Genomic DNA, 19,972 nt, shown 5'->3' with positions numbered 1-19,972 from the left:
GGTGGTGGCTATGGACTGGGGATCTGCTTGTAGGGCGATGGCTTGACCCCCCATCATGTGCTGGCTGTGGGTGGGGTCCCCCAACACACAGCCCTGTCAGAGGCAGGAACGTCTCAGCACATCCTCCAGGACCGGAGGGATGTCCCCCCCTCCATTATGATAAAAGTGGGGGCAGCTGGCTCTGGGCAGCCTCACCCTCTCCATCCACCTCCCCAGCACCTCGTGAGCAGGGTGACCTGGGGATCACCCCCAAACCAGGGATTCCCACCCAGCAGGCTGGCGCCCAGCTGCCTCTGCAGCGCTGCGGTGCAGCTAGCAGGGTGCAAAGGTTTGAAGCGGGGGCTGCTGGACCCTGTGTCTGGGTTGGGGTGCGCATGGCTGTTTGCCCGGCACCTGGCAAGAAGGAGCTTTGGTTTGGGTGGGAGCTTGGGTTGTTACGGGAGTGAAATTCTACCTAAGTGCAGATGCTTGTAACCCAGTAGCTGTAACCAAATCTATTTCTAACGCATGGAAAATTACATTGGGAAGTGGGGCTTGGTTTTATAGCTGTTTAAACTTTGACTTATAGCTGTGATGTCACCACCCAGAAATATAAAGGCTTATTAATGTTTCACTTACCCCCTTCCTTCTTCAGATATAATATGACATCATGAAAAAATTGTGTAGTAGCAGTGGTGAGTCATAGCCACTCTGATTTTATGTGCCATGATGAAATCAGGTGAAGTTGTTTCTTCAAGACATGCATGTTTCAGTGTAGCCAGAAGATTTTATTTAGAGATGACCAAAACCTTTTCACAAAAGAGGAAAGAACAATGTAAATGTCAATGTAAAGTTTGGGAGCATATATTAACTTTGGAACAGTTTCTTCTTCTTTTGGTGGTGTTCACATCACCATGGCTCGGGCCACCCTGATGTGCTTCACAGCAGGCACAGGCTGAGCTCAGGTAAACGCTTTGCTCCTCTCCAATGGGGGAAAGGAGAGGAGCAAGCTGACTTGCAGAGTGGAAATATCCTAGGCCAGCATTTTCAGACACAGACACTTCAAGTCAGATTCTTACATTAATGTTTCAGAGACTTAAGGTCTCTCTTGCCCTGGGTGCTCAGCGCTCCCAGTATCCAGTGTGCTCAGCTGCAAGTAGGACTGCTCAGCACCACTGAAAAGAGGCTAAATAGAGATTTTCATGCTGACGTTAAGACAGCTAGGGTGCGAACGTCCGCCACATCTTTTGAGGTTGGAAAGTGGACTGAAGAAATGAAAGAGAAGGTGTCACTCCAGTCTCGTGTTAGGTAAAAGGCAGCAAATGTCACTGGTGTTTGCTCCAAATGGCATGGCTTTGCTCGGGGCTTGGCAAGCTGGGGCTGCTGCTTCTCTCCGTGATCCTTCCCTCCCCTGTGGCCGGCAGAGCAGTGGGCAGTTGGGTTCATGTGCTGGAACCGGTGATGCCTGCGGGATGGTGCTGCAGTGGCAGCTATGAGGAAACAGAAGTAGTTAACAGCGAACGGTGTGTCCCCTGGCTGGCGGTATGACTGCTGTCGCCATCCTGGCTGTGTGATGGCCAGAGGTTGTTTCTGTGGTGCCATTATCTCACATGGTGACAGAAGGGGAAATGATAAGGCTCAGATGGTGCCATTCGTAGTCCTCAATGAGCAGCGCAAGTGTGAGTCCCTTTGAAGTTTACTCGTGGCCCTGCTGAGATCAATACCCTGGGCTGGCAAAGAGGAGGGAGGGAATCAGGCAGAAACCTGGGGAAAAGGACTGAAAATAATAAGCCCTGCCTCTTCAGACTCAGGGAAGAAATGTTACCTCCCAGGTACTGGACTAGCCCCTAGAGAACCAAATATACATAGAAGGGCTGTGACTGAAACCCCCTTTCTTGTGTTTTGCTGCTGCTGTTTGAAATCAACTGTGTTTGCTCTCAGAAGAGCTGTTTTGTGCTTCTGTGGTGACTTGTGGATCCCAATCGTGCTGGGAAGCAGCAGAACTGGCACCCCAGGACCTGGTCTGATGAGCAGGGGTGCCCCAAGGTCTCCCCCATCACTGGCACAACAGACCTGGCTCTGCTGCAGCCTCCCTGCTCTCAGATTAGTGAGCTGCCGAGGGGGACATGGGTCAGCGCAAGCTTGCAGGCTGAGCCCTGCGCTGGCACTGGATGCTGGCATGTTTGCTCTTCCCTTTCTGTGATGGGGACAAGGACCTTGCCAGCTGCCCGGTGAGATTCGGCGGGGCTCATCTGTGGGAGCTCCCAGACAGATGGGGAGGGTCAAAGGTACCACTAGCCTCACACCACGCTGCTCTCAGCATTCCGGATATTAACAGTATTGCAACACCGGTTAGAAGAATTTGAAGGGTCAAATTCCTTCAGAGCGTAACATCATTGCACTCAGCCATTTTAGACCTCCAGCGAATTCGGAGCAGCATTTTGGAAGGCTGATACCATAACACGGATCTGTTTAAAGGAGTTAATGTGTGACCGGCTACAAACGCTCTGGAGCAGACAGATGGCCTGCCCTGTTGGAGCTGGTTTCAGCAGCTGGGACCCTGTGCTGTTCCCAGTGATGCTGATGTGAATCCAGAAGAAAACAGCTGAGGCGAGAAGGATTGCAGTTCCTTGCATCATCTGCAGAGCAGAATTAGGCCTTTTTTCCTGCAGATTTCCAGCAGGATGACTACCCAGGGCTTTCTCTAGATATCTGTGTTTGTATTCTGAAACGCAGCCAATATCCCGTTACTACAATAAACTCCATAAATGTACCATGTCTGGAACCATTGCGATTAAGAGCTACAAAATAAGAAAATGTCAGAACACAATGGATTTAAGTGAAATGCTCAACTGTTTGAAGAGTGTCCCTTTCTTTTAAGAGACCTTGCTGCTGGCTGATGGCCAGATACTGCAGAAAATCCACTCTCCCCTGTGCAACATGGAGTTCAGAATACAGCTGAATTAAAAACTAAAGAGCATCTTGCAATCAAATTAGTTTTTATTTAAGCACCACAGCATAGGATTAGATGATCAAGGCCATCGTGGATACAGAACCCAGATTTGAGGTTTGTCAACATGGAGAATGAACCAGAATAGCCATCTTCAAATAGCTCCCCTTGCGTGATGATCTGACTGCGAAGAAAGTTACTGTGTGCTGGAGTAGTAAGTGCATTAGCAAACCATGCTAATGATCTTGGACTACAGTGACCCTTCCTGCAGGGTAGCCTCTCTACTGGGTACACAGGGATGGATTTTCTATTTAACCCCACGTAAATGTTCTCCAGTCCACCCTGTAGCTTGACAAGGCTTCCTCAGACCCAGGAGAAGTGGTGTTCCGCCGCTGCCTGCATCTCCAAGGTATAATTAGTGGTTGATAACATTGAAAAACATAATGTCTAATAAAGTTTTAAATGGTGCTGGCTGGTCAGGCAGCTGCTGCACTGAAGCAGTTACAGGACCTGCAGTTACATGGCTGCCAGAAAAGTTGAACCCTTGCCTGTGAAGGAGAGCTGCCAACTCGGGACACCGGTAAGGCCCCTGATTTTTTTTATTATTCTAAAAGGCATTCTTAAAATTTGTTTGCCTATCTACATTAGTCACAGGAGATGTCCTGTGCAGTGGATAGAGGTTTGGTCGATTGGTTCTCCGGACACTGTGTTTAAACAGAAGTCAGGATCACGGGTACTGCTGCCTCTAAGGGGAGAACCTTGAAAAAGTCCCCATTGGGTTGCATTTTGCAACACTGAAAACTAATTAGTGTACCCCTGGGTGGTTTGGTTACTTGGGAGGTTTTGATAAAATACTGTGATCAATTGTGGCCTTCCTGTAAGCTGGAATCTGGGGAGAAATGGCCACTTAACAGTACATTGAATTATAACACCTTGTTACAATTAGCGTTGTTTTTAAGATGGGAGGGAAAATGGGACGAAGTAGCTTATGAAACATCCAAAGTGGTAGAGGGATTGTGGGTTTATAATATCGCCCCACAAGACCCTCTCGTGTTATCTTTAGAGAAAGATCTCCAAAAGCTGCTCAAACATTGCTGTTCTTTGTATAGCATAGGACAACTATGTGCTAAACACTTGGAAGGTCAGAAAAAGATTTGGACTTAATGGTGGCCCCCAGGAGGAGGGGAATTGTGGATAAAGGGGCTGAAGGTGTTGGGAACTTGGATACGAAGGAGTCCAAGGGCGTGCTAGCTTTGTGGTGGAATACCCCTGGCACCCGGGCCCGGATAATGCAATAACTACTCTCTAAACTCTGATAGTTGCAAGAGTCTTTATTTCTGGTAACAGTTTCGGGACCCGGATGGGACACTGACACTTTGACCTCAGCTGTTTCTTCTCGCCGCTGGGACTCACAATGTTTCCACTGGATAATTTTCCAGGGACTTCCCAGTGTGTTTTCCTAGTGGGAGGTGAGTAATTTGCTGAAACCGCAAGTAGAGATATTGCTCAAGATATTGAAATAATTGGAAGGATTGGTTGTAATGTTACTTCTTCCATGGAAGGGGAGATAACAAAGGCTTCCCCCTTGCGGTGTGTATTGGCACATTGGAAGGAGTTTGGGGAACACCCAACTCAACTCAAAAGAAACTCATTTAATATTGTAATCCGTGGTGGCCAGCGTATGTTTTGGAAGATGAGGAAAAGTGGCCAAAGAATGGGACCAGGAATTATAACACTATTTTGTAATTGATGTTATTCTGTAGGCGGGAAGGAAAAAGGGATGAAATACCATATGGTGATTTGTTTTTCGCTTCGAGAAATTATTATAAGGCATGAAGGGATTGTGGACTGGTAACTAAAGATGCTAATGTGTCGTCATTAGAAAAGGAGGATGCAAGATATAGCTGTTTAAAGCGATGATGTTCTGCATGTAGTGCTGGGAAATGGTGTAAGATGTTGAATTTTTGGTTGCTCCCTGTAGACCAGAGGAAAGACGTGGTAATGCTGATGAAAGGCAGGATTTAGAGAATGAGAATGAACCCGGTTGCGGGAAGGACAAGGCAAGGGGGCGCTGCGCTGCAGGCACCTCTTAGACAAGCCGTAGGACCGGTGGGGGAGACGGTATGGGCTGAAGTTCTTTTTCTGTGGCTGATTTGCAAGCTTGGAAAGAAATGTCTGGGATCTATAGAGAGGACCCAGAGAAAGCTGCGCAAACTTTGGAAACTATAATTGGACCCGAGGTTCACTTTCCAGATTGAGATCCTAATAATAGGGTCCACAGATTACTCTTGTCAGAACATCAGAGGCTGATTTTGTTTGGAGTGCAGAATGCTATACCTAAATCTAAAAATTTGTCAAAAGTTTAGCAGGTGGTCCAAGGCAAGGATGAAACACCATCAGCTTTCTACGAAAGGCTGTGTGAAACAGCTAGGAAATATTCAGATCTGAATCCGGATAGAGAAGAAGGTGCTGTATTGCTCGTGAGTGTATTTATTGGAATCCTGTTATAAGAAAGAAATCGCAAAAATTGGAAGGAATGGACAGTAGGTCATTTAAGTTATTGGAGGCAGCCTCCGATATAGTGCGTAATAATAGAGAGTGTATAGTGTACAGAGAGTGTACAGTGTATTATAATAGAGAGGAGGAAGAAAAGAAAAGACAGAGCAAAGAACAGGTGAAGAAGGCTCAGCTCATTGGTGGCAGCAATCACGGAAGGAAACCGGAGGGGTAAAATGTGGGGACCAGCTTGAAATCTGAGAGGAGGGAATAGAAATCTCCCTACTCCTCTCGAGAGGGATCAATGTGCAATATGTAAACAAAAGGGACACTGGAAATGAGAATGTCCACAAAGTCGTCTTCAGAGACCTCTTCCTAGAAGGCAGGAAAATTCTAGGGTTACTGAATTACTTACTTTGGGACAAGTTTCAGATTGAAGGGGACCGGGGGAGGACTTGAAAGCATCCCTAACAGAACCTCTGGTCACCTTGAGGTTGGGGAATGAAAGTGTGGAATTTTTAAGTAGACACAGGAGCAACTTGTTCAGTTTTAAATACAGGTAAGGGCAAGTTAAGTGATCAGAAGTCACCAATTATTGGTGCCACTGGAGGAAGGAAAACCAGGCCCTTCTTCCATCCTATTAAATATGAATTTGGCTCTAAAACTTTTATGCACAAATTTTGATATGTACTGGACTGTCCTATGCCACAATTGGGAAGGGATTTATTATGCAAATTAAATGCACAGATAATATTTGAATGTGATCGTATCTGTGTGTAAATACCAGAAGAAAAAGTGCTGGAGGCACAAGCTGTGTCTGTTACAGCAAGGAGCCAGAGCAGACACTCTGGAGATTCCCGAAGAGGTGTGGAATGCTGTTAAGCCCCTCGTCTGGGCATCTGAGGTGCCTGGGAGTTCAAAAGCCACGGAATTGGTAAAAGTTGAACTGAAACCTGGATCAAAGCCGGCAAGACGAAAACAATACCCTATAAAATCGAAGGTGAGAAAAGGGTTGGAACCTCTAATACAAAATTTTATAGAATATGGACTTTTGTGGGAATGTCAATCAGAATGTAATACTCCCATTCTCCCTGTAAAGAAATCACACGTGAACGAGTATCACCTGGTACAAGATCTGAGGGCTCTTAACTCCTGGTCATCATTTTGATAATCTTTGTAATAATTATTGCATGTTTGATCACTGAAATACTACCACTGTTATAATCTTGTTGTAAAAGAAGGGAGTATTGTAACTATCCACTTTAAGTGTAAGGAAGGATGGTCACAGACCAGATGGTTGATGATAAGTGTGATAGTCATTGTCATCCTTGTTGTAATCATTAGCAATGAGACTTATGAGAACTTATGGGTTCTAATAAGTATCAAAGGGGGGGAATGATAAAGTGAAGATTTCTACTTTTGTATGAATTTGGTTTTGCTAACATTCAAATTAGGGGTTGTGAAACTATGTGAGACTTTGGGTCGTGAAAACTGCATAGCCTATGTGAGACTTTGGGTCGTGAAAACTGCATAGCCTGTTTGCTGATGAAAGAGGGATGTACAGAAACTGCAGGAACCCAGGAACAGCAGGAGCTCCCTCAAAGCTATACATACCAGTAGACATCAAGGAGACAAAGCTCTAGATATCAAGGATACATTGAGAAGACATCAAGGAGACAAAGCTATCTACACATACAGATGTTAAGGAGACACCTAGCAAACATCTACACGACTGATTGTTATGGTTGCAGAACAAACAAAAGGTTGCATCAGAAAAGGGGCCCTGGCTTGTGCTCAAGAAGGAGGATTCAACTAAAGGACATCGTGAGGAAGACAGCGGACAACCGCTAGAGACCTTCAAAAGACCACTGAACCACTTAGTTCTGCTTGATAGAGCATGTGTAATTGGGAAGGAACCTATGTAAAACATTACTGGGAAATCATTAGAATAAGGATTTAATTACAGATAATGAACATATAATGAGAAAGGTCTACAAAAGCTGTAACCACGTGACCAAAAGGCACGCTTACCATTGTGAAATGATTCGCATGTGCGCCCAGCGCTGTAATAAAAGAACTCCTTGCTTTCTGATACCTGCAAATTGGTCGTAGAGAGTTACCGATCCGATATCAGCAACGCTGGCTCAGGTGCTCTCAGCAGCCTTTATCAGCCTGGGTGTTCTTATTGCCTGTAACTGCTGGTTTTTGGCATGGACAGTCACGTAAATGGGACTGTTCACGCCATTATCTGTCCCAGCTTGCTAGTGCAGACATGCTTCTGCAAGAAGGGTTATAGAGATGCTTGAAACCGATGTTTACAGTGGATGGAATTTGTCCAAAAGGCAATTGCGACGAGCGGTCTAGCAGCTCACTGACACCCCCAAGCCTGGCAAGGCCTCCGTGCTTCTGCATCGCTGGGCATCCGCTGCCGTGTGCTGCTGCCACCCGTGCCCTTGCAGCGCTGCCTGTGCTGGGAACTAACCCGGGGCTCCCTTTTGTGACCTGGCAAGGTGCCTTCCCAAAAACTGCGACTAACCGGGCTGCGGGTAAATAGGAGTTCTCGTTGGTGGCTTCTTTTACGCTGTGGCTTTAGGGTAACTGGTGAAAGCCCACCCTGGGTATACTTTTCTTTTCTTCTTTTTGCTGCCGTGGGTTTAATCTGCTGAAGCTGATGAGCGTGTGCAGGAGGTGGCCCCGGGAGGTGGCGCTGGAGCCCCGCGGGTCCCCGCTCCGCCCGCACCCCGCTCCTGGCACGGCCGGCGGTGGGGGGCCGGGGGTGGGAATGGGCTCCCCTCTTCCAGCCGTTCTTCTCTTCGCCTGGCAGCGCCCTCGGGCTCAGCGCCTTCACCCTGCCGTATTTTGTCAATATTTGGGTTTTTTAACTCGCCGACAAGACCGTAATAAACGCTGGTTGTGGGGGAAACAAACCCAGGCAAACGCAAATAATTGGCAAATATTTGCCAAATACTTTGGCAAAATATTTGCTAAATACTTTAGTGAAAAATACAATATGTACTAGTCAAAGCGGACGCAGTGTAAAAAACTACCTAGAAGAAACAGAGTTAGAGAAATGAAGACTGGGACTGTCTCTGGTTAGACAAGGAACTGCTTATTAAAAGCCCCATGATGTCGTCCTGCTTCTTTAATTCCAGTGTTTCAAGTTGGTTCCCAAATGGGCATCCTGAATCCATGAATCTGCTGTTGAGCCTGCACATGCGCTGATGTCAGCCCACAACAGGAGCCCTGCAGGAGTTTGCATGGTTTAGCCTCAGTCTAGTCGCACCTCATGTTGTGCTGTTCGATGAGAATGGCTGTTTCCTCATTTTATTTTATTGTTCTTTAAGAGAGAGAGAAGCTTTCTGCTTGTTCTGTATTTCAGAGCATGTCTTCTGCTTTGTTCACTAAAAACAAGGTCAGACAAATTAACTGCAGTCATAAATATTATTTTTACAACAGAATATTTATATTGCCACATGGGTTGGTCGAGTTCAGGGCTGCAGACTTAAAAAACAGCTTCCCTGCCCTGAAGAGCCCAAATACGTAATTAAGGCAGATAAGGCAGGACAAATAAAAACAAGGCAAAACTCCTCTTGCTTTGAACCACCTCTAGGGAGCAGGTCTTGGCAAAAGAAAAGAGAGGTTGTAAAGCTGTAATAATAATAATGATAATTAATTGTATTTATAAAGCATCCCCTAATGGCTCTGGATGCTACACAACGATTTTAAATACAGTTCAAAGCAGCAACAATAAGAAGCCAAATGAGAAGCCAAATAAGGAAGCGTTGTGAAAATAAAGGTGTCTTTTATAGTAGCTAGCAAGATTTAAGAGCGTGGGTTTGGGACTCTCAAAAAGTAACGTGGAGAAGGTGTCCAACCTGCGTGCACACTTCTCTCCCCATGTGTTTTCGCAGCGCCCGTGCTGCTGTGTGTCTGCAGAGAACACGTGCAGCTGCTCCAAACCAAAAGCCTCAAACTTCAGCCCCCCCCAACCCTCTCCAGACCCAGCCTCGCACACGCTTACACGTTTATTTTGCTTTACTGGTGTGTGTGAGAGCGCAGGGCGTGTGTTCGCACTCAGAGGAGTTTGCCGGCGAGAGCAGGTGGGTCAGGGTCTGCGGCATGGACACACGGATGTCCATCCAAAGTGGCTGAGGGTCTGTGCTGCAGTGAATTCTGTGGACTTGCAGATTATGGACTTTGATTACAAAGAGCAAATACATTTTAAAGCCTGGCTTGTATGTCGCTGTTTATGCTTTATTTCCTTTCTGCATTCCAGCCAGCCAGCCAGTGTAACTCAATGCAGCCAAATTTACTGGTGTTTACACTTCTGGCTTTCAGTTTTTTCCGCCTGCCATTGATAGGGGTAAACACGTATTTATTTACACTACATTTGGAAAACAAAGAAGGGAAGCGCTCTGGTCCTGCAGGCTTTGTGAAAGCTTGCGCTACCCTCACCGGCAGACGGGGCCAAGCTGGAAGCGGCCCTTCCCTGGGCAGTGATTTAACAGCGGGGTGTCCCAGCTCGGGGAGGGCATTTGCGTTGGGACCGGGGGTCAGGCAGGGTTTGCGGGTTCCGTGACGGGGTGAGGGCGAGCTAGCTGCGGATCCCCAGCAGTCCCCGGCTCCTGGCAGCGGGACAGAGCGGCAGAGGCAAGGCCAGCCCTCTCCTGGTGCGCTGGGCACCGGCCATCCCTGCGCTCTCCTCCCCCCGGGGCAGCCGGGCCCTACAAGGGGCTGAGGCCTGGGGGCGGGGGGAGGCTCCCCGGGGCTTTATCCTCGGCCTGGGCGCTGCCAAACCCGGCACCCACCCCGGCGCTGAGGGCTGGGCTGGCGTGTGGGGAGCCGGGCGGGGGGGGCGGGAAGGGACCGTGAGAGGTGCGTCTCGGTGGCTGCGGGGGCCGCACCGCCGGGGAGCTTGGGGGGGGGGGGGGGGGGGGCGGGTCGGGCCGTGCGGGGCGGCGCTGCCGGAGGCGATGGGCGGTGCGCGGGGCCGCGCGTTGCGGTAGCGCCCCCTGGCGGGGCGGGGCTGGGCTCTGCCGGCGCGGGCTGCGGCGGCGGCGGCGGCTGCGGGGAGCGGAGCGGGGCGGGATGGCGGGCGCCCTGTCGGAGGTGCTGGGCGAGGTGCTGGTGGCCGCGGATGGGGAGGAGGTGGCGGTGTCGGCTTTGGCCGCCCGCGGGGTCTCGTTAGTAGGGCTTTACTTCGGTTGCAGCCTCGGCGGCCCCTGCGCCCAGCTCGGCGCCAGCCTGGCCGCTTTCTACGGGCGCTTCAGGGGGGAGGCGGCGGCGGCCGGCGGGCAGCGCCTCGAGATCGTCTTCGTGTCGGCCGAGCAGGAGCAGCAGCAGTGGCAGGAGGCCGTGCGGGCCATGCCCTGGCTGGCGCTGCCCTTCGCCGATAAACACCGCAAGGTGAGACCGCGGGCCGCCGGGACCGGGACCCGGGGGGGGGGGGGGGGGGGGCGAGGGGCGCGCCCCGTGCTTTGTCTGGGGGCGGCGGGGCTCGGCCGGGCCCCCCGTTCCCAGCGCCGCCGGGGCGGGTCCCGCGTGGCGGCGGGTGCGTGTCGCGGGGTGGGCGCCTTCCAGAAAGTTCCCGGGGGGAACCGGGGCGGGGGTGGTGGTGGGGGGGTGTGTGTGTGTTGTAGGCTGCCGTCCCGCGGGGCGACGCCGCCTCGCCCGGCTCCTCCGGTTCCCGGGGCCTGCGCGCCTCATCGGGTGGGGAAACCCTGCAGGCTCCGTCCTCCACGGATGAGGGGGGAAACCCCGGCTTGGGGGTCGCGGTTTCGAGGGGGCGGTTGCTGGCCTTGACGGGTCCCTCAGGAGCGGGGCCGGTGGGTGAAGTGTGTGAGCAAGTTGTTCCTCCGAACCGAAACCCGGCACCACGGCTCTGCTCGGGCGGCTGCCGCTCAGCCCGAGGGAAGCAGGCCTCGGTGTGGGCCGTGGACAGGGTCCCCGTGGGCTCCTGCGTGGGTTTGGGCACAGAAAGGGGCCATGGCCTCCACCAGCCGTGGGAGAGCATTTGGTGGTGGAGGAGCGAGTCGAAGCCCGGCTCGTCTGGGAGCTGCTGGCGAAGCTGCCGGGCGAGTTTGTGGGATTGTGTTCGCGATTCGTCTCATTTAGCAGCTGGTGTGTTCAATACTCTGCAAGTTACAGCCCCTCGTCTGAAGAGTTTAATCTGAAAGACAGATAACAGACAAAAACCACTCTGTAAGACCCAGGCGGGGAAGGCTGTGAAGGACGGGAAGGCAAAGGCTGGGCGTCCAGATCCCAACAAGCTCGCAACGTTGGTAGTTTAAAAAAAACACCCAACTCTTTACAGATCTAATCTCTGGAAGCTATTGAGTAAGAATTAAAAAGATGGTGCCCCACAGTGCCATTTCTAAACATCTTTCGGGCGAGTGATTGCAGCTGCCGGTCTGAAAGCAGCGGCAGGCATCGGCTCGGCTCTCAGCGAGGCGCGTTCTCCGCTTCAGCGGGGATTGGGGTAGCGCCGTGGCCGGGAGGGAAGCTGAGCCCCCCTCAGGCATCCCCCGTGTTTGGGCTCTGTGGGCTGTGTTGGGATGGGAGGGATGACTTCTTCCTGAATGGGTCTCTGAATCCTCCGTGTGCTGGCACTTTGTGCTGTTCGTTAGGCAAAGGAGTCATTTAAGGAAAAGTTGGCTGGCTGGCTGCGCCATGCGGTGTCCCCTCTGCTGAGAAGAGGTGTAGCTGGTTTGAATCCCAGATTCGGCTTTTTTCCTCGTTGGCTGCAGATTTCTTGTCACTGAGCCCCCAGCTCTGCAAGAGCGCTCGCGTGTTTAATGCTGTGCACCCGGATGCTGCTGCTGAAGGCCCCCAGTTTGCCCCTTTGAAGTCCAGACACTTGGAACTGGGAGCCTGCATGAGTGGTCACAGGTTGGGGTCTGAGATCAGTTTCACTAACTGAAAGGAGGAGTTGCAACAGAAGGTTCATCCTTCAGAGAAATTACAATTTAATTCCTGTTTCTTTAAAACCAAACTCTTTTCCTACAGGGATGTGAAAAAATTGTGGTTCCAATTAGTAGCTGGCCATTTCCGTACAGAACGTTTCAGATTGTTTAGGTGGTGGGACTTTTGCTTGCCATATTTGCTTTAAAAATTCCACTGCAACGTAGTTAAATGGTTGGGAAATCATAGAAGTGGAAGGTGGTGTTAATTTTACATGCTGGCCAATACTTCCATCTATTAGATTGCAAGAAAACGTGAAATAAAAAGATTATGGGGTCTTAAACTCTTATTCCAAGAAGCCCTGGGTTAAATTCAGGATTATTTTTGTGCGGAGTGTAAAGTAATTGAAGCTCGTGCTGTATATTTTCAAAACTAAGCAGATGTGATGTGGCTTTGGAGGAAGCTTAATCTATGGATAACAGAGAACCTATTTGTAAGTTATAAGGGCAATTATGTCAGGATATCAGATTTCTAAACAGGAGATTTATAACCTGTAGTTCAGGCAGTTAGAAGTTTCCTTGTATAATAGGCTGATTTTTAAATAGTCAGGTTAATGACCTGACTCTCCAGAAAAGCACAAACTTGCTATTTTTCAAAAACATGCCAGCAAGAGCTGGAGATGTCTAGCATATGTTCAGTACCTCGCGGGCTTAATTGGTTTAAAAACAAAAGCATTAGAAAAATGTAGGCAGTCCTTTTGAGTTATGGTTCCTTTGCACTAAAGGCTACTCCTAAACCCGACATAAGACAACCCCCAGAGAATTATAGAGATTTATAGGAAGAAAGGGATCTTACAGATACAGAGTAGAGAGAGAGAGGGTGGGAACATGGGGCAGGGAGCTGAACTCTGTATCTCTGAGCTCTCAACCCCCAGAGGCTGCAGAGCCCCTGTCCTCGGTCTCGTGCTGGTGACTGCAGGGCTCAGAGACCTCCAGAGGTCCCTTCCAGGCAACGCTTCCCATTGTGGGTTGGTTACTTTATGGTTGTGAAAGCTTTGGGGAGAAATGTCTTCCTGTCCCGTATTGGCTGTAGCATCACTTTTGTTGCTCAGAATATTGAATAAAATGGCTATTACGATCCTGGTTTCCTGCTGAAACGTTTGTCAGTGTGCGCGTTGTCTTTCTCTGGTGTACTCTGCGTTTTTTTTACGTTTGCTCTTCTTCCAAATGCTGGGCATCAAATGTTGATAGGTCTTAGAAACCAGGCTCTTTTCTGGGCTTGCAGGAAAATTCCCACACTCTTAAAAGTGAAATAGCATCTTACTCCCATGGTTATTGGTGAAAGTAGTATGAGTTGTCAAAGGAAACAGCCACTCTTTGTTGAATGCCTCCGTAACTCAATAATGCCGGGGTGCAGTTACCAAGGACATAACAGCCTTTGCGTCTTGCAACAACCAGTTGAATTTGAGCAACTTTAGCATATAGTGGTTTCTGTCTCCAAACCAGTAATAAAAGAAAGCAGTACAAGTCAGCAAACATCTGGACATGGGGAAAGCCTTTGATTAATGAGGAGGATGGCATTATGCCTCCGGCTGAGCCACAGCCAGCCCTATTAGTGGGTTGTTTCTTTTTTTCAAGAACAAAACTGTAACATGCCAAATGAGATTGGAGGCCTTTAACTCGTGATACGCATCCCTCGGTTAAGCTGTTCAGCCCCGGATCCAGGTAGCTGTACGTGGCTGTTGATAATTGATTTGTCTTCCGATAATGCCTAGTGTTGCTGAGCAGAACATGGGGGAGAGGTGTTTCTCCATGTCTTTATTTCGTTTGGGGTTTTGGTTTAACATCACCCTGTTGTTATCTGTTTGCACGAACATCTGCTCAAGTTCTGGAGGGTTGATTTAATAACAGCTTTAATTCCTGATTGCTGCTGAGAACCTCAGTAATGTAAACAGCCCCCGTCTGTCTACGTGCCCTGATGTCCACCGGCGCCTGTGACAGGGCAGCACCCTCCCTGCTGTCGGGAGGATCCCAAACTTCTCCTGGTGAGCTCTGGACCATCCCCGCTGCAGAGTCCGCCTACGCTCGGGGTGAATTTGGGTGCTCTTCGAGGACGTACGGCATGCAGGCTTTTGGAGGAGAGACATAGTGTGCTGTCCTGCTGCATTGCTGTGGGACATCTTGGTCATTTCTGCTAAAAATATAAATTGGCTATGTTCTCTGTTGAGTAGGTCCTCTCACATGAGTCCACGTAGGGGGTGGGAGAAGGGAGGGTCAGGGTGCTGGAGAACAGGCTGCAAGTGGGTCTGCACTGGGAGAGAAGTGGCTTATCTTTTGCTGTTGTTTATTTGCCTTTGCTTTTGTTTTTACTTGTTACTTACTTGGCCCAGTCATCTTCCTCATTCTTTTTAATCTTGACTTTTCTAATAATGCTTACTTGGTGCATCAGCGCAGCACCACAGTGGTGTAGGGTCTGAGCTTTGCCTTTTGTTTTGTGTTTGCTTTCTGCTCTTTTTGTGCATCTGGTTGAATGTTGCCCAGACTTTTTCTTGGGAAGGCAACCCTGTTTCCATTGGAGCTGAAATACTTCTGCTCTGGTTTTAAATAAATGCAAAACATGTTGATTATGTTTCTGTGATTATTCAGTCAAGTGTCTGAAGACAGTTTGAGGATCTCTCTTTGCTCACACTGGTAACTACACTTAGGTTGGGACAGAGTGGTTTTTCTTTATCTGAAAAGCTGGATTTGTATACCTCACTCCGTGTATTTGCTCCCATTTTGTGTCTTTTGCTGACCTGTGTGGCTCTGAGGCATGTGATCTTTCTGTCCATGTGAAGAAGATGCCTGTTCTGTCTCGCCCTAGGGAGGGGAAAGAAGCAGGTTGGTAGTTTTGGATTTTGATGGTTTAGTGGCTTGTCTCCTGTGGTAGGTGACCTGAGCTGGGCAGAAGAACACCCTGCCTGCGCTGGGAGTACATCATCTTCAGCACTGCAAATAGAACAACCGCCTTAAGAGCAGTGGGTAAAGTGTGACAAACCTCTTGCCTGTTTGCAGGTATCTCTGTGAAGTGTTTTACAACAAATACCCACTCAGTCTTTTTTTTTTTTTTTTTTTTAATGTTCGTGCCCCTCTTCCCCCCTCCCCTTCCCAAGGGCATTTTCTTTCCCTCTGCTTAAAAAGATTGTCTACTGTGGGAGCCTCTCCTAGTTTTGTAGGTAGAGTTTGTGCAGGAAATGCTGGGGAGGAGGTAGAAACTGCATTAAATTAGACTGCACATAATTTTTCTGGGGGGAAAAAAACCCCTGAAACCCTTGATTACAGTTTAAGATATCCCTGGATTTTCAGGAACTTGTAACTTTTCTGTTTGAAATTGCCATCTGCTGAGATCTGGGAGGCAAGTGGTCAGCACAGATGTGGGATTTGTCTAACAGAAAATTTTGTAAATCACTTGAAGCAGCTTTTGAGTTTCTTTGTATGAAAATATCTAGGTAATCACTTTCAGCTGTATTCCTGACTTTGTATTTCTGGGGTGGGAATGTATATGAAGTCTTTGGCTCATGGAGATGTAGGTTTGAAAAAAATACGGTCTTTTCATGACATAAGGCTATTGAGTAAGAAGCGAGGCATTAGCAAGCACCAACTGATTCTTTGTTTGCTTTAAAACTTGCTGGTTCTGAGGCATAAGAATGGGAGATGTATGAAAGGAGAGGAGAGAAGCCTGTGTGCTGTTTTTCATTGTGGCATCTTAATCCAGATGTTGAAATGAAAACGTTCATTTAAAAATGCATGGTTGACAATTTCATTTGTTACTCTCGGGTTGCAGAACTAAGGAAAGCAACTTTACTTTTAAAGTAATCAGTGCACAGTTCTTCTCTAAAAACACATTCTTTTAGGAGCTGAACATGCTTTGCGAAAGAAAGTGCAAAACAATGGAGCGTTTTTCTGTGTGATTTTGGAGAAGTACAACAGTGAACTTCAGTTATGACCGAGGAATCAGCTATTCAGTATTTCCGCATTGTGTGGATGAGATTGAAGCCCAAACATTCTCTAATTCTTCTTGTTCTCGATGACGCTATTCCAAATTATTCCTCAGTATGTTCTATACAGCTTTGCAGTGACCCTCCATACAATTAGCAGTTGTCTCTCATGCCAAGACCTTCATCCTTCAGTGAAATCCCCGTAATTCACTGCTATCTGTAGTTGGCAAGTCTAAGGGCTGTGTCCTGGTCCTGCCATAGTTGCAAAAACATCACTGACATCATTGGAGGTTGGATTTCCCTGTATGTCCAAACTGTGGCCTGCCCGAGAGCTTTCCCTGGGGGAGAATTAGTATTTTAAATGTCCTGCTGATGTGTCATCTGCTGTGTAGTTTGTGTCCTTCAGTCAGTAATTGCCCATGTTAGAGGGCTTGCTCTGAAAGTCCTTGGACATCTTTCCATTATGAAATCCTCCTGGCTCCCTGGCGGTGAGAAGCAGTGGGAGCTTGTGCTGATCACACAAGGTTGAGTCTTGGACTGGGCTCTGCAAGTCCTGCCCTAAAAACTGGCAGCAGGTTTGCGTTGCCTTTGGGTGGTGGCTTCTTCAAGCAGTTTGATAACGTTTTAGTTTGAAAGGCAGTAAGCTCTCTCCTTGCTTAATACTCAAAATGATCCTTTTGTACCTTCTTAGGACTGCGAAAGTTTGTGTGAAATTCGTTGTGAGTTCATTGTTAGCAGGTACGGGTTTTGAGAGAGTCCAGGGGGTTTTGAAGTTGGAATTTTTTGATCTTTCTCATGGACATACTTTTAATGTTTCAAAGCAGCGTATGATAGGGTTAGCTCATATGGCGGGGGTAGGGTTTCACTTCTCCTGAATTGCATCTGGGTAGAGCTCTCTGTTTTGCATTCCTGTTTTTTTCAGCAATGCTCCCAGCATGGAAGCTGGGGTATGGTTTTAATCTAAGTCAAGTCAGAAGATATTGCACTTCTTGGTGATCAGACCGGGGGGATTCTTGCCCCAGCCCCATGCACCCTCCTCCGCAACAAGCCAGATTCAACATAGCAATTGTCTCGCTTTATTGCTAGAGTTTTGGTGTGAAATGTAGGGATATAGGGAAACTGAGAGCGTACGGGAGGCTGTGATACAGCAGGCTGATCTCTGAATTCAAGAAAACAAGTTTGAGCAGCATTTGCCTGAGCATTCACTTGGTGAGAAGCTTGTTGGTGTGTGCGGATTGCTTCCTCCTCCTCCTCCTTCCCCTCCCCATTTTTTATCAGGGAAACAAGTTCCAAGCAAAATATTCCAAAGTGATATTTAATTACTCTTTAAAATGCAACTATTTGTCTTATCAGCCATGTGGATTTCAGTTTGCTGCTTTGATTTGACAGTTAGTAGTTTGTCATTTTTAAAAAGCTTACATGCTCCAGGAATCTGTGATTTTTTTTTTAAAAATTTTTTTTTTTTTGCTTTTGAAAGTAGAGATGTTGAATTAGCAGCAGCTTTGAACTATTCACAGATAATTTCAGGCCCCCTGCTTTCAGCACATAACAAGCTGGCTCCTGAGCTTTCAGGCTGGGTTGAATACTGAATAATCACGACTTTATAGCTGTGTGCATTCTCTAAACTGGTTCCATGGCACATCACAGCATTACACACGATAGATTTAAAACATTTTTCTAGACAGATCACTTTGTGCTCATGCCATCTCCAGATTATACCGATTCGGCAAGGGAGGAGTAGTGCCAGCATGGGGAGGGTACTTGGATTCATTACGACTTGGGCTGTGAGCACATTAATTCCCCTCTATTCCCGGGGTAGGAGCCCTGGCTGGGGGTTGGGGGATGTTCAGCTGGGGAGAGGGCTTTCCCCTGGTGCTGCCCTGATGTACCTCGGCAGGGCAGCTTCCTCTGTGCTGGCTGGGACTGCTGCTCCTCTGCTGATGCTCTGCAGGCACAAAACACGATTACAGTTAAATCTGTAGGTTGTAAGGTGAGGACTTGGCCAGTGGAGAAACTGGGAGTGGGATGAGTTGACAAGTAAGCAAACAGACATACTAAATTCTCTCGTGGTAAAGTGAATAATACAAGTATTTCATATTACAACGTGTCTTGTATGATAGCTGGTCGCTTTTTCATCATCTCAGTTTTCCAAAGAAAATGTAGTGTCTGAGTGATTTGGCTTACAGTACACACAATTAGTGGAAGGGTGGAACTAAAAAGATGCGGGAATGGTTTCTGCATACTCTCACGTTTGTCTTTCAACACCGTGAACAATTGCAACCAACAATTAATATGTAAAGAATTTGCGGTCTTTATTTAGTGTGAGTGACTGATTGCTTCAGTGGCGTCAGGGCGTTAGCTGAGCTTTTGCAATCTGATCAGCCCCCCGCTTGGAGCCCAGTGAGCCCCTCTGGCCTCAAAACAAAGCGATGGGAGCCCCCTACGAGGCACAGGGAAGGGTGGAGGTGCTGGCTCCCTGCCCGAGCAGGGAGGTGAGCTCTGGGCACAGAACCCGAACGCTGGGGAGGATCTGCTCCGTAAAGGATGCACTTCAAATGGTGAGTGCCATTGCAACTGCCGAGACCAGGAGTGGTGCACGCGAGGGACAGTGCCTTCAGTGGGGTCGCAGGGAAGCAAACCCAGGGCAGAGCCAACCTGGAAGCCGAAGACTTGTAATGAGGAAGGCAGCGGGGCTACCCAGTGCTGCCGGGGGCAAGGCTCGACAGCCTCTGCAGGCAGAGAAAGCGCTGTAGCAGCAGGGTGGTGCGAGATGTTGCTGTGTGTATTTTGGACCTGTGAAGATCTGCAGCAGTTGAAGCTCTCCTGCCCAGGCAAGGAGAGAAACTCCAGGGTCCTCCGGCAACATTTTGTCTGTCTTTGCGACGGTGGCGAAATCCAACCTGACTTTAAAATATTTTGATGGAGAAAAGGTGTAAAGGTTCCTATTTAAAATAAATTTGCCAAGAGTTACCAGTTTTTTATTTCGTGTCTGAGGCATAAAATATAACTGGTGGCATCCTCAGGGGCGAGTAGGGGCTCAGTGAGGCTGGGCTCCGGGGAGGGGGTGGCAGCCGGCGCAAAGGGCCAGATCCCACCAGGAGGGAGCTCTGCGAGGCTGGGCTTTGACAGCTGAGAAGGGAGCATTGTTCTGTGTTTCAGTGCAAGGATTTAAGAATCTGGGTGAGAATTAAGTAATGTTTGCAGAAGAGAGCGGAAGGCAACTGAAACGAATTGCAACTGCGTGAGGGAGCCGGAGAGAGAAATTCTAGTTCTCCCTTGTTCCCAAGAGATTCCCACTGGAGAGATGAAGTCATAGCTATTACTTCATTAGCCTTAACTCAGGATGCTGACAAATGAGCCCTCTTGATTTCTGCCGGGCCGGTTGAAGAAAATACTGCCCCGGCTCTCGCCCCGTGCCTCGTCAGCCGCTGCCCTTGCCGCGGCGTTGGCAGCAGTGCACGCCGACTCCCCAGCCGCGCTGATTCAGCTCGGCGTTTTCTTTTGAACTGCCACCGCTCCGTCCCGCGTGCCAGCTCCGAGTTGGCTTTTACGAGTCCTGCTGTGCAGAAGGCAGCCGCCGAGGGGACGGGCAGGCAGGCAGGCCAGTGCGAGCAGCAGCCTTGTACTCGCCAGAACCTCTCCATCAACACCCGAGCCTGTGCCCAGCGTGG

At 48.7% G+C, this 19,972-nt stretch overlaps 1 protein-coding gene across 2 annotated transcripts in view; it reads left to right on the top strand.

Moving 5' to 3' along the window:
• Nucleotides 1-10,513: 10,513 nt before the first annotated feature.
• The window catches only part of NXN (nucleoredoxin), a 52,347-nt gene continuing 42,888 nt past the window's right edge, over nt 10,514-19,972 (top strand). For both annotated transcript variants that reach the window (XM_086475323.1, XM_086475322.1), the window contains exon 1: nt 10,514-10,831. In XM_086475323.1, the coding sequence (XP_086331449.1) occupies nt 10,514-10,831 (318 nt within the window). The remainder of the gene's footprint in view (nt 10,832-19,972) is intronic.

This window comes from Leptosomus discolor, chromosome 18, assembly GCF_034619465.1.
Source record: "Leptosomus discolor isolate bLepDis1 chromosome 18, bLepDis1.hap2, whole genome shotgun sequence".
In the NCBI taxonomy this organism is placed as follows: Eukaryota; Metazoa; Chordata; class Aves; order Leptosomiformes; family Leptosomidae; genus Leptosomus; species Leptosomus discolor.
The sequence above is the reverse complement of the archived record's forward strand: the minus strand, read 5'-3'. Positions and strand labels throughout refer to the sequence as shown.